Raw genomic sequence first — 11,570 nt, forward strand, 5'->3', positions numbered from 1 at the left:
CATCGTCACGAATACCTACAGTAAGCAGCAACGGTACCGCTCAGCTCGGTTCGGGGGAAAATGTTTGTTTAAAGTTCGAGGAAATATTTCGCATACCAAGAATTTCTCGCCGAAAGAGTTTCCCTCCCCTGTTGTGGCGTAGGGGAAACGGGTGTGAAATGCCCATGGCGGGAATAATGTGCCTCCCGTCTATCTTAGCTGTTAGTTGATATGATGTCGAAAAATTGCTACCATACGGTGAACCAGTTAGAAGAAATTCGTTGGAAATTTATTAAATTGAAAATTTTTAGCAGAAAATCACGCAAGAATAGAAATTTCTTGAAACTATCTCAGAACACTTCCAAAATTAACGATTTGATTGATGGAAAATGTTAAGTTAATGCAAATGAAAGCATAACCATCAGGCGTGAACCTTCGAAATTCAATTGCGAAATAACATAGATAAAGCCTTAATGTATGCTTCCTGTGCATGAAATCACTATGCTCATTTTGCCCCGCAGTATTTCGAATACAGGTTAAACAAGAATTTAACAATCTTCTTTACGCATATCAATTGTAATATCTTGCCAATAACCTAATCCCAATTCAACATATAGATAGCATTGCACTTACATATCGATTCACTTTGTGGATTAAACGGGGATCTTCCTTAGCATGCGAATTTTACCCCATCTCCCCTACGTATACTTCGCGCTTAATAAAATATCTCGTTCTGGTCTGATGACGAGCAAAGCACATATTTCTTCTTCGCACGATGGCTATACTGATGATGATGATGCGCCGTCGGAGTTGAGGTTATTCCGTGTGACTATTTTTACCTCGAATTTCCCATCCCCCCTTAAAGGTGATGCATTTCCAATCTAATTTCGAATTTTCCCCTCCTTCTTATTTTTTCGCTCAGACTCACCAAGCCAGAAACGTTTGCCGACTGCATCGGAAATGAGCTGCCTTTCGGCTGGGAGGAGGGTTACGACCCGCAAATCGGGACCTACTACATTAACCATAACTCGCAAGCGACCCAGCTCGAGGACCCGCGGCTGGAGTGGAAAAGCAAGCAGGAGGAGATGCTTCGCGAATATCTCTGCTCCGCACAGGACACACTGGAGGCAAAGAAGGAGATCTTCAACGTGAAAACGCAGCGGCTGCACCTGGCACAGGAGGAGTACAACCACCTCAATGCCCTGGCCGCCAGTAGAACTAGTTGTGAGTGTCCAATTTCCTTCGGTTTGAACATTGCAGAAATGACCTTCGCTCTCTTTCCTTCCTTACAGTATGTTCTTCAACAAGCTCATGTAGTACAAAGTTCGATCCAGAACTGCTGCGAGCGGACCTCGCACTGGCCAAGGAGCGCGTGTTCCGACTCAAGAAGGAACTGTCCCGGATACAGACAGAAATGCATAATACTCAAAAGGGAGTCGATACCCTGTCTGGGTAAGTCCACAAGCGTAAAACCGCAGTGAAAACCTAAATAATCCCCCTTCCCCATTTTTTCCGTTTCAGTGTCGAGCAAAAGCTGAACTCCCACATCAACGGCTGCTACAACATAACCGAGGCCCAAGCCATACTGGAGGAGGTGAAGATGATTCAGAAATCTCTGATAACGGGCGAGAAGGAGAAGAAGGAACTGATGAAGAGCCTGGCGCAGGTCAAGGACGATCTGACGAGGCTTCAGCTGCGGCAAGAGAGCCCGGATGCGTCCACTTTCAACCTGGCGCAGGATCGGGTGTGCGCCGCTTCCCAAACGGACCTATGTTCGGACAGCTTCCCGATGGGAGCCCGGGAGATGGCCAAGATGCGCCAACGGTACGACGAGTGGCGAAGGCGAGTCAAGGAGATACAGGAAAAGCTGGCCGCTTTGGAGGAAAAGATCCGACCCGGAGAGGTTGAATCCGACCAGGATCGGTTGCTACTGTTCCAAGAGAAGAAACAACTCCTACTCGAGTACCGTAGCATTACGCCCAAATCCCGATCGCAAACCGAGATGAAGCGGATACAGAGCATCTGCAAGAAGCTGGAAGCAGATCTGAACATGGCGTACGAAGAGTCCAACCAATGCATAGCGACCCGGCTGAAGCTGCACGAAGAGAAACAAGCCCTACTTCAAAAGCTCCTGGAAGCGCTCAAAGAGTTCACTCACCTCGAAAACCAACTCAAATCCCTGTCCGCTAGCACCCTCTCCATCAGCAGTAGCTCCAGCTTGGGATCTCTATCAACGGCGAGCAGCAAAGGATCACTCAGTGGGCTTAGCTTTACCGACATCTATGGTGATCCACTCTCGACGGAACCCCAAATCGACATGGTCGACATCAACCGGCGAGTTCAGCGGTTATTCCACCCCAGTTCGGAAGTGTCGTTATCGCCACGTAGCAGCTTATCTCTAGAGACTCCACCTGCCTCTCCCATGAAGATGGAATGGAATGGCGGCGAAGCGTCGTCCAGTAAGAGTTCCGCTCCGTACAACATTCCAGCGCCGAGTTACAACTCCGAGTACAATCTGGACAAACAGAGACTGGAAGAGCAGCTGCAGGATCTTAAGATTCGTCAGCTCGCAATCGCCCCGCTCTCGCCAATCTACGAGAAACCTTCGTACCTAGATATCCCACCTGCCGTCATTCTGAGTCGGTCGTCTTCCACCTCCAATACCCGGTCTGTCTCGACCACGGTGAGTGACGAATCCGTGGCCGGCGATTCGGGAGTCTTTGAAGCGTCACGGGCCCTGCTCACCAACAAAGAGTGCGCCCAGATTCAGATCGGCATACGGTACACCACGGCAGACAGTACCCTGCGTATAGCGATCGAGAAGGGACGGAACTTGACGGCTCTCTGCATACCGGACGGGTGCCAGCTGTTCATCCGGGCTATTCTTCTGCCCGGTACGGCGACTCCCTTCATTCGAACTAACAGCGTGACGGACTTTGTGAAGCCGGTCTTCCGGACGTCGCTCTTAACGCAGCTGCCCCTGGAGAAGGTGTACACGAAATCGCTGCACATCAAGGTGATGATCATCGTCGGCGGACAGCGGGAGGATTGGGTCGGTAGTGCGCAAATCAGCTTGGCAGAGTTCATCCCGACGGACGGCACCAGCAAGTGGTACAACATCATCAGCCGGAAGTCGATGAACGAGCTGGACGGGCTGGAGGGCTGCTCGGCGGGTATTAAGGAGGAATCATCCGACGATTCGACGATCATTTCGTCCCAGACGTCGACGCTGACGCGGAACCAAGGCCAGGAAGAACTGCAGGCAGTGCTGGAGATGGTGTACGACGGGCTGGGCGTGGAGGATTGCGACGAGGACGAGGAAGATGAGGAGGAGGAGGAGGAAGAGGAGGAAGAGGAAGGGGAGAACGAGGAGGAGGAGGAAGAGGTGCTGGTGGTGATCGACGAGGAGGCTGCCAGTCAAGGTAAGGTTGTGTTATGCAACATGCTTCGGAGCTATTGGGTGTGGGTTTGCTTGAATGATTCCCTGAAATGTTCACCAAAGGTAGCTTTGATTTGTGAAATTTTTTTACATCTAAAAGTTTGTCTGAATTGTCTGATTACTACGAATTACATAAATATCAGAAACTAACCAGAGAAGCGTGAATTAGAAGTGTTTTCAGTAAGATGCTGGTATGTTCAGAATAATAAGCTGATTTTTTATCTAGTTCAGTTTTTAAGGCTCAATCAAATTAGCTTTACGGAGCCAATAATTCTTTGTTCATTGTTATTAAAAAATCATTTAATTCTATGTCTAGCAGGGTTTGTGTGCGAATATAGAATAAACTGATAAATTGACTTTCAAAACAGTTTTCAAGAACTTTTCACGGAGGACTACGACAGTAATTTTGGAATTCCGTGGATGTGCTTTTGCAGAGTTTCGAAATATCATAAAGGTTTCCTAGCCTCAAAAGGGTTCTAAGTAAAGTTCTTAGACAGCTGCTCAAAGCTCCATTAACCATTTTTGGAAGTTCAAAATCGTCTGCCTGAGTATCCCTGGGCTTCTCCTTGAAGTTGCGTGCACGGCCTCTGAGTATAACTCAGAAAGAGAGAGTCACTCCTACTCAAAGGTATGGAGAAATTTCTAAAATCGTCCATCTAAGTTCAATTCACCCTTCTGTCCCTTCGACCTTTTGTCTATCGACTTTATGTCCTTTGATCTTTTGCCCTTAGACCTTATGTCCTTCGACCTTTTGTCCTTCGACATTTTGTCCTAAAACCCAGATTTTCTTATAGATTACCCTCAATTTCTCGTGGAGGTCTTCTAACGGAGGTTCACTGAACTTCCTTTGTAAGTTCTCTGAAGAGCTTCATAAATCCTCTATAGTTCCTAGAATTTATGCTAAAGGTCACCTGAATTTCCATTTGTCCTTCTAAGTTGAATTCGACCTTTTGTCCTTTCGACCCTTTGTCCTTTCGACCCTTTTATCCTTTCGACCCTTTGTCCTTTCGACCCTTTGCCCTTTCGACCCTTTGTCCTTTCGACCCTTTGTCCTTTCGACCCTTTGTCCTTTCGATGCTTTGTCCTTTCGACCCTTTGTAATTTCGACCGTTTGTCTTTTCGACCCTTTGTCATTTCGACCCTTTGTCCTTTCGACCCTTTGTCCTTTCGACTCTTTGTCCTTTCAACCCTTTGTCCTTTCGACCCTTTGTCCTTTCGACCCTTTGTCCTTTCGACCCTTTGTCCTTTCGACCCTTTGTGCTTTCGACCCTTTGTCCTTTCGACACTTTGTCCTTTCGACCCTTTGTCCTTTCGACCCTTTGTCCTTTCGACCCTTCGTCCTATCGAACCTTTGCCCTTTCGAACCTTTGTCCTTTCGACCCTTTGTCCTTTCGACCCTTTGTCCTATCGACCCTTTGTCCTATCGACCCTTTGTCCTTTCGACCCTTTGTCCTTCCGACCCTTTATCCTTTCAACCCTTCGTCCTTCCGACCCTTTATCCTTTCAACCCTTCGTCCTTTCGACCCTTTGTCCTTTCGACCCTTTGTCCTTTCGAACCTTTTGTCCTTTCGACCCTTTTGTCCTTTCGACCCTTTGTCTTTTCGACCCTTTGTCCTTTCGACCCTTTGTCCTTTCGACCCTTTTGTCCTTTCGACCCTTTTGTCCTTTCAACCCTTTGTCCTTTCGACCCTTTGTCCTTTCGACCCTATGTCCTATCGACATTTTTCGTCAGTTGTCCTGGAGCTGCTCTCCCTTAGCTCACCACGGAATATAGTTGATTTTTACCTAGATGTTTGCTGGGCTTCGCTGACCATTCCTTAGAAGGCACCTTAGGTTTCCGTACAAGCGATTTTTCGAATTTTCCATTCAAGTAGTTCCCAGAACTTACCGTTGAAGTTCCCTGAATTGTCAATGAATGGTCTGTAAGCTTTCCCTCAGGGTTCTCTGCTTCTCCTTTAAATGTGCCCTGAAGGCTACTAGAGCTTTCTTGAAAGATTTCGTGGAATATTCTTAAGAATGTTTTCCTGAAAGCCTCCTTAACTTCTCAATAAAGTTTCCGAATCCGTCTCGACATTCCCGGAGTTTATCCCAGAGGTTCCCCGAACACCTACCTGGAAGGTTCTTACCCCAGAAGGTTCTTGATTTTGACTTAGATGTAACGTGGACTTCCTTGACCATTCACCAGGTGTTACCTAATATCAACAACAATAAAATATTTCTGTGAGGGTTTTCTCAACTGGCGGTAAGACATAACTTGGATTTACCATGGCAATTTTCTGAGCAGTCCTAAAGAATATCTGAACAGTTCCAAAGCATTCGCAAGAGGTTCCGGAAGGATTTTGATTTCTTCAGACAATCTACAGAAGTACCCATGGAAGATTTCTGAACGTTCTCCCAAGCGGTTAAATATTCCACGGAGTTTCGCAAAGAAGTTTCCGCATCTGTTACAAGAGGTACCTTTCTTAGTCTTACCTCGGAAGATCTGGGCTTCTCTGGAAATTCTCTAGTTTGTTTCTGCTTTTCTAAATTTGCCGTAGAAGCATAGAGGTAACTCTAAGACCAGAAGGTCCCGAAGAAACGTGTTCAACTTTTTGGCTCAGCTCTAGTACTCTCTTCGGTCCCAAGCTAATCGATGCACCCCTCGAAACATAGGAAAATCCACGAACCCCTCATTTTATCTGTCAAACTTTCATAGCGCATCAAAACAAACATAGTGTAGTGCTAGAATTTCGACTATAATGGGGTACGTTAATCGATTTGCTTGGGACCAATATGCTAGTCAAGTAGTGAGCCAATTTAAAACCGTTAGTTTCCATCGGTTGCTAACACTAAGACCAGGTGGTTTCGAAGAAAAATGCTGAATCTTTTGGCTTAGGAAGTACCAGACCTTCGGTCCAAAGCTAATTGAAGCACCCCTCGATTCGTAGAAAAATCCACGAATCCTCATTAAACTCTGTCAAATTTATGAGGCGTTTCAAAACCCAGGGATGGATGTGGCAGTCAAATACGGACAATCGTCGCCTACCTCGTTTAACTGGTTCCAAACGTAAACAAGCCATAATAAACCTACACAGTTTGTTTAAGTTTGGAACCAATTTCATACCAAAATGATTAGTAGGCTGATTAGACAGCACGTCCCCCTCGAGATCAAAACAAACACAAACTTTGACCGATTCTAGTACGAGAATGGGATATGCTTATAGCTGTACTTGGGACCAATGGACTAGTCAAGTAGATCGTTAGTTTCGTATTGATTACTCAATTTAAGATCGTTATTTTCGTATTGATTGCTGGTAGAAGTGTTCCGAATTTCTCTGTGAAAGTTGTTTGAACTCTCCGGGATCTCTGAACTTCAATTGACTTCCTAAGTTTAAGCTGAAACGCAACTGAAGTTCATCAGTTGGCTTCCTGAAACAAACAAAGCTTTCGACGACACCTGTGCTAATCAATCCCCCCATTTTTGCATTTCTAGCGGCAACGCAACTGATGCTGGAGGAGTACATGAATAGCGTAAAGGGTACGGTCGCTTCCGAGGTGGACGACGTCGCAGAGGCAATCGCGCTGGCCGCCGTCGAGAAGGTCGACAAGGAAACGAACACGGAGTGTGCCTTCCTGCCGGAGAAGGGCCGCCGGCGTTTGCACGATCCGGCCCGCAGCAGTAACGGCACGATCGATGAAAATGCAGTCATCGACGATCGGCTCGTGAAGCGGTCGCAAACCTTTTCGCCAAGGTGGGTATCGTTGGTCTGTTGCAATCCAGTGTGTGACTAATGTGTTTTGTTTCTCAAACAGTGCCGTCGCCAGCAAGGCCCGCTACATCTGCCGGTTGAACCGAAGCGATTCGGACTCGGCCATGCACTTCAACAACCCCGTGACGCCGCATCCGTTCAAGCGGGGGGCCGTCGAGCGACGGTCCCTGCGGTATCACAGCCGAACTCTCAAGGTGTACCACAGTAAGTAGCCCCCGTCGGAGACAGATCCTCCAATTCCAGTTACTCAGCGGCTGTTTCTCATTTCAGAAATGCACCCGGCAGTGCCACGTACTAGTCTGGATCTGGAACTGGATCTGAAAGCGCAGCAAACGAAGCTGGAAACCCTGACGGACGAGATCGGCCGGCTGCGTGATCTGAAGAAACGATTGGAGCTGGCGAGGGACAACAACGACGTCAAGGTGGCCACCTGGGCGCTGGAGAACGAAGACTTCCTCAAGCTGATCAAGAGCGCCGGCAGTGCGACGACGCCGGAGGAGAAGCACCTGGCCAAACTGCTGCACAAGACCTCCAAGGAGATCTACAAGCTACGAAAAACCAAAGCCGGCAAGGGGCAGCTGGATCTAATTTCGTTCAAGTACGCTTCTTGGAGCGATCAGCACCTAGTTCGGAGCCTAACCGGAATTCTTCTATTTACAGAGAAAAGATGGCCTTCTTCACCCGCCGGGGAGTTTCCGTGCCGGAACTGCCAGCCGATATCCTGCAGCAGGATGATGGCGAAGACCTGTCGACCAGTTCGTGTAATTCTCCAACCAAACCGGTGGATCCCAGCGCGGAACCACCGTCCTCCTCCTCTGCGAACAGCAAGGGATGCCAGTTTTCGTACGACGACGTTGATCGGACATACGGGGTCGAGGTTTGAACCCAATGAAAAATGCATACCCAAAACAAAACAAAACAAAAAAATGACGGAACATGACAACTTTGACGGGCTCCGGGATCGTCAATACAGGAATGGATGCTGGACCCCACTGGGAAGGTATGGTGTTCTAAGAAAAAGAAAAAAAAGGGGGGGATTTGATTACACTAAACATTAGGAGAAGCCAAACTCTGTGCTTTGTTCTGCGAACCAAAGCTCTACGTGCATTTACGAGATAAGATTTTAAAGCTGATTAAGGTTGGGTTTTCCGGGAGAGAAGACCTACTACTATTACTACTGTGTACTACTACGACTACTACTACTACAACTGAGCTGTATAGTTAGTTCTCCGCGTTATTACCTAGGGAAAGTTAGCGCGTTGCGTTGCGAGGATTTCTCCTACGAAGCTTGCGCGATTTTAGCCAGTGAGAGTATGAGTGCGAATGTGGGGGCGGAGGGTGGGAATTGTGTTTCATGACTGACTGAGAACGAGAGAAAGTTGCAGCCGATGGAGTCAAGGTGGAATGTGCAATAACTTTGTAAATATATTTAAAAACCGAACAGGAAGGATGAGTGTGCGAGCGTGAGTGTATCGGTGTCGTCAGAGATAGGAAAGAAGCATATTTTTAAATTAAAACGAGCGTGCGGGGGGGGGGGGGAAAGCGAGCTAATTGGGTGGGTTCAGCCGATTCGGGGTTGCGATACGAGTTGTGAGAATAGTGCTGAAACTATGGGACATGTAGCCATGGGGATTTGGGAGGTTTTTTGAACACCTCCATTGATTTTGATGTCCGTGTTGGGGAGCATTGCTTGGGGCCAAAGTGGATGAGATGGCTCTCAACAGCATTTTTTCCATATTGTTGTTTTAATGAATGGGACAACTATGCTGGGCTGAGCAGTCTGAATGTGACAGTGGTTTGTGTTTCTTTTTACACGGCTTTTCGTGGATTTTGGAATTTACAAAGTTTTGTTTTACGTGGTTTTTGGGATCTACGCGGATGTCTTTATTCGCTTAGATTTGATTAGAAATGCGTTTTTCCAGGTTTAGTGAACTTCTCGCGCAGTTTTCTTGATACTGATTTAAAATACAGTAGAAGTAGAAGTGACTTTTCTCAAATCAAACGTTTGGTTTCCAATAAGTAGGTGCTTAGAACAACATTATTTGAAATTAAGGGGAATTTCAAAATCAGAGCAAAATCTCGGATACAGGTTCTCCTCCTGTTCAATATTTTGATAGTTAGCATCATAGTTACGCATCATAGCCCGTTGCGAAAATGGACGCACCAAGTGGTACTCGATTATGACGTCTGGGTTAGGGAAAATTTATTTCATGAAAACAGTGTAAACATTATCACATATGAGTTAGCTAGGAAGATCTTACGAGATATGTTCACATATCAGATAGGCTCTGAAATTTCTAGAACTTTATGGGTCAATTCTGGACAGCTTGCGAGATAAGTCCTGAGGTCTTAGATCATCGATCTTATGGGTCAATTCCGGTCTTTTTAGTCAACTTCGGAGACCTTTTGGTGAAGTTGGATGTGATTTCAGTCTAGAAGTCTTCGATCGATTTCGGTGATCTTAATTTGAGGATCTAATGAATCGGAGCCCTTATCTGATAAGTGATTTCCAGAAACCTTATGGGTTCAGTCAATAAGCCTTATGGGTCAACTTCGAATGCCTTAAGCCTCCTCTATAGAAATATAATCCTTATGAATAAAATCTACAAACCGTACTGGTCACCTATAGACAGCTTGCGGGATATATAATGGATTGTCTACAGCAATCTTAAGAGGAGAACTATGAGTTCATAGCAAAGGTCTTATGGATCAACGACTCGTATAGATCCACATGCATTACGAGTTCAGGCTAGAGGCCTTATAGATCAAGTTTGAATATCTTTAATGACCTTGAGAAGGTTGGGGAGTCTAATTCGAAGATCATAGATTGGAGAACTCACGTAATAAGTCCACATTCCTAATGAGTCAATTTCTGCTGTCAACTATAGCAATACGATGGTTCATCAATTCCAACGAATTAACTCTAAACACCTTACGGAATGATCCTATGGGTCAACTCTGTAGGTCCTTAAATCATAAATTACAAAAATATCATGGATTTATAGCAAATACTCTCTGGTAACTTTTTTGGAAAACTTCGGAGACCTTTTGGCATAGGTCCACAGTTCTTATGACTTCAGTCTAGGGGCCTTCAAAGATCTGGAAAGTCTAATTAAAGGATCTTATCGAAGTTTTTAGGCCTAACAATTACATTTCAGAAGCCTCATGTGTCACCTTCAAATGTCTTAGGTCAAGAAAATTTCCAACCCGAAAGATTTCCTTGGAATTGAATCCGAATCCTCCGGTTCGGTAATACCGTGCCTTTACTGACTAGGCTATCTGAGGCCCCATAAGCAGAGTTGCAACCTATCACAATCACGATCGTCAAACAGCTGATGGTAGTAACGCTTTGTACATTCCTATCGATGTGCTCGTCGGAGCTCTCTCCATGATCATCCATCAAGTTGACGAAAGAAGTAAAATGCAAATGGTGAATGTCGTCTTCGGTTGTGATCCATCACCGATCTGGTCATTCCCGACAATCACGACACTCATCTGTGCTCGTTTTCAAGCAGTTGCTGCTTTGCTTGCTTATGTGAGTGTGTTGGTGAGTGAGCCCAACAGCTTCCGTTTAATGGTGCCTGCTTTGTTTGTAGCTCACACAGTCGCACCTGTCGAGACGAACTTGGAATACGTAGGCATTGTTTTCATTTTCTTCTGTCGTTTCACTTTTTCTCATGATCGTACTGCAGAAGTCTTCACTGTTTTCGTTGTGCATTTCATCATCAGCAGCGAGTGTAACGTTTTACTTGTGAGCAACGGCCATTACTGGTGATTGTTGTTTGCCATGGCTCTGCCTCTCACTGCGTGACAAAACCTTCTGTCAGCGATAGTCGGTTGATGCGTAGACGAGTGTCACGTGAGAGTTATGATATTTTGCATCACTGCCCATAAGTATCATCTATGGAAATATAATGGCCCATCGTCCTGACGACTCAGATCTACAAACCATGCTAGTCAACTTCGGAGAGCTTACGTGACGAATTCTTAGGCCTTATGGCTCATCTCCAGAGTCATCTAGGGAGGTCTTATAAATAAGTTAACTAGAAAGGCCTTACGGATAAGCAATTCTGCATGCGACTCTCTTGCAAAGCTCCACAGGTTGTAGGATTTCAGTATAGAGACCCTATTATACTATTTCGGTGATCTTAGGCCAACTTCAGAAGCGTTGGCCCAACAAACAATTTGAGCTGATTAAAAGCTGAATAAGCCATTTCTTAGCTGAATACGCTCTTATTCAACTGTCATTGTGTGTTGGGGGAGGTTATTTCGAGGATCCGGAGACCTTACGGAGTACACTACTTTGAAGGCTCTAAATGGTTTTAGGATCATCTCCATCAGATCAACACCTAAACACCTAAGGCCATAATATCATAAATATTGAGTAAAGAAACCATGTAGGT

At 45.9% G+C, this 11,570-nt stretch overlaps 1 protein-coding gene across 2 annotated transcripts in view; it reads left to right on the plus strand.

Moving 5' to 3' along the window:
- kibra overlaps positions 1-8,678 on the plus strand; it is a 118,961-nt gene extending 110,283 nt beyond the window's left edge. For both annotated transcript variants that reach the window (XM_065227276.1, XM_065227275.1), the window contains exons 3-9: positions 902-1,203; positions 1,272-1,431; positions 1,501-3,401; positions 6,891-7,149; positions 7,211-7,371; positions 7,438-7,765; positions 7,828-8,678. In XM_065227276.1, coding sequence (XP_065083348.1) covers positions 902-1,203; positions 1,272-1,431; positions 1,501-3,401; positions 6,891-7,149; positions 7,211-7,371; positions 7,438-7,765; positions 7,828-8,050 — 3,334 coding nt within the window. In that variant the 3' untranslated portion in view covers positions 8,051-8,678. The remainder of the gene's footprint in view (positions 1-901; positions 1,204-1,271; positions 1,432-1,500; positions 3,402-6,890; positions 7,150-7,210; positions 7,372-7,437; positions 7,766-7,827) is intronic.
- Positions 8,679-11,570: the final 2,892 nt, after the last annotated feature.

The sequence above is a fragment of the Ochlerotatus camptorhynchus genome, unplaced genomic scaffold, assembly GCF_037179485.1.
Source record: "Ochlerotatus camptorhynchus isolate MF236.1 unplaced genomic scaffold, CSIRO-AGI_Acam_v1.1 ptg000268l, whole genome shotgun sequence".
NCBI lineage: Eukaryota > Metazoa > Arthropoda > Insecta > Diptera > Culicidae > Ochlerotatus > Ochlerotatus camptorhynchus.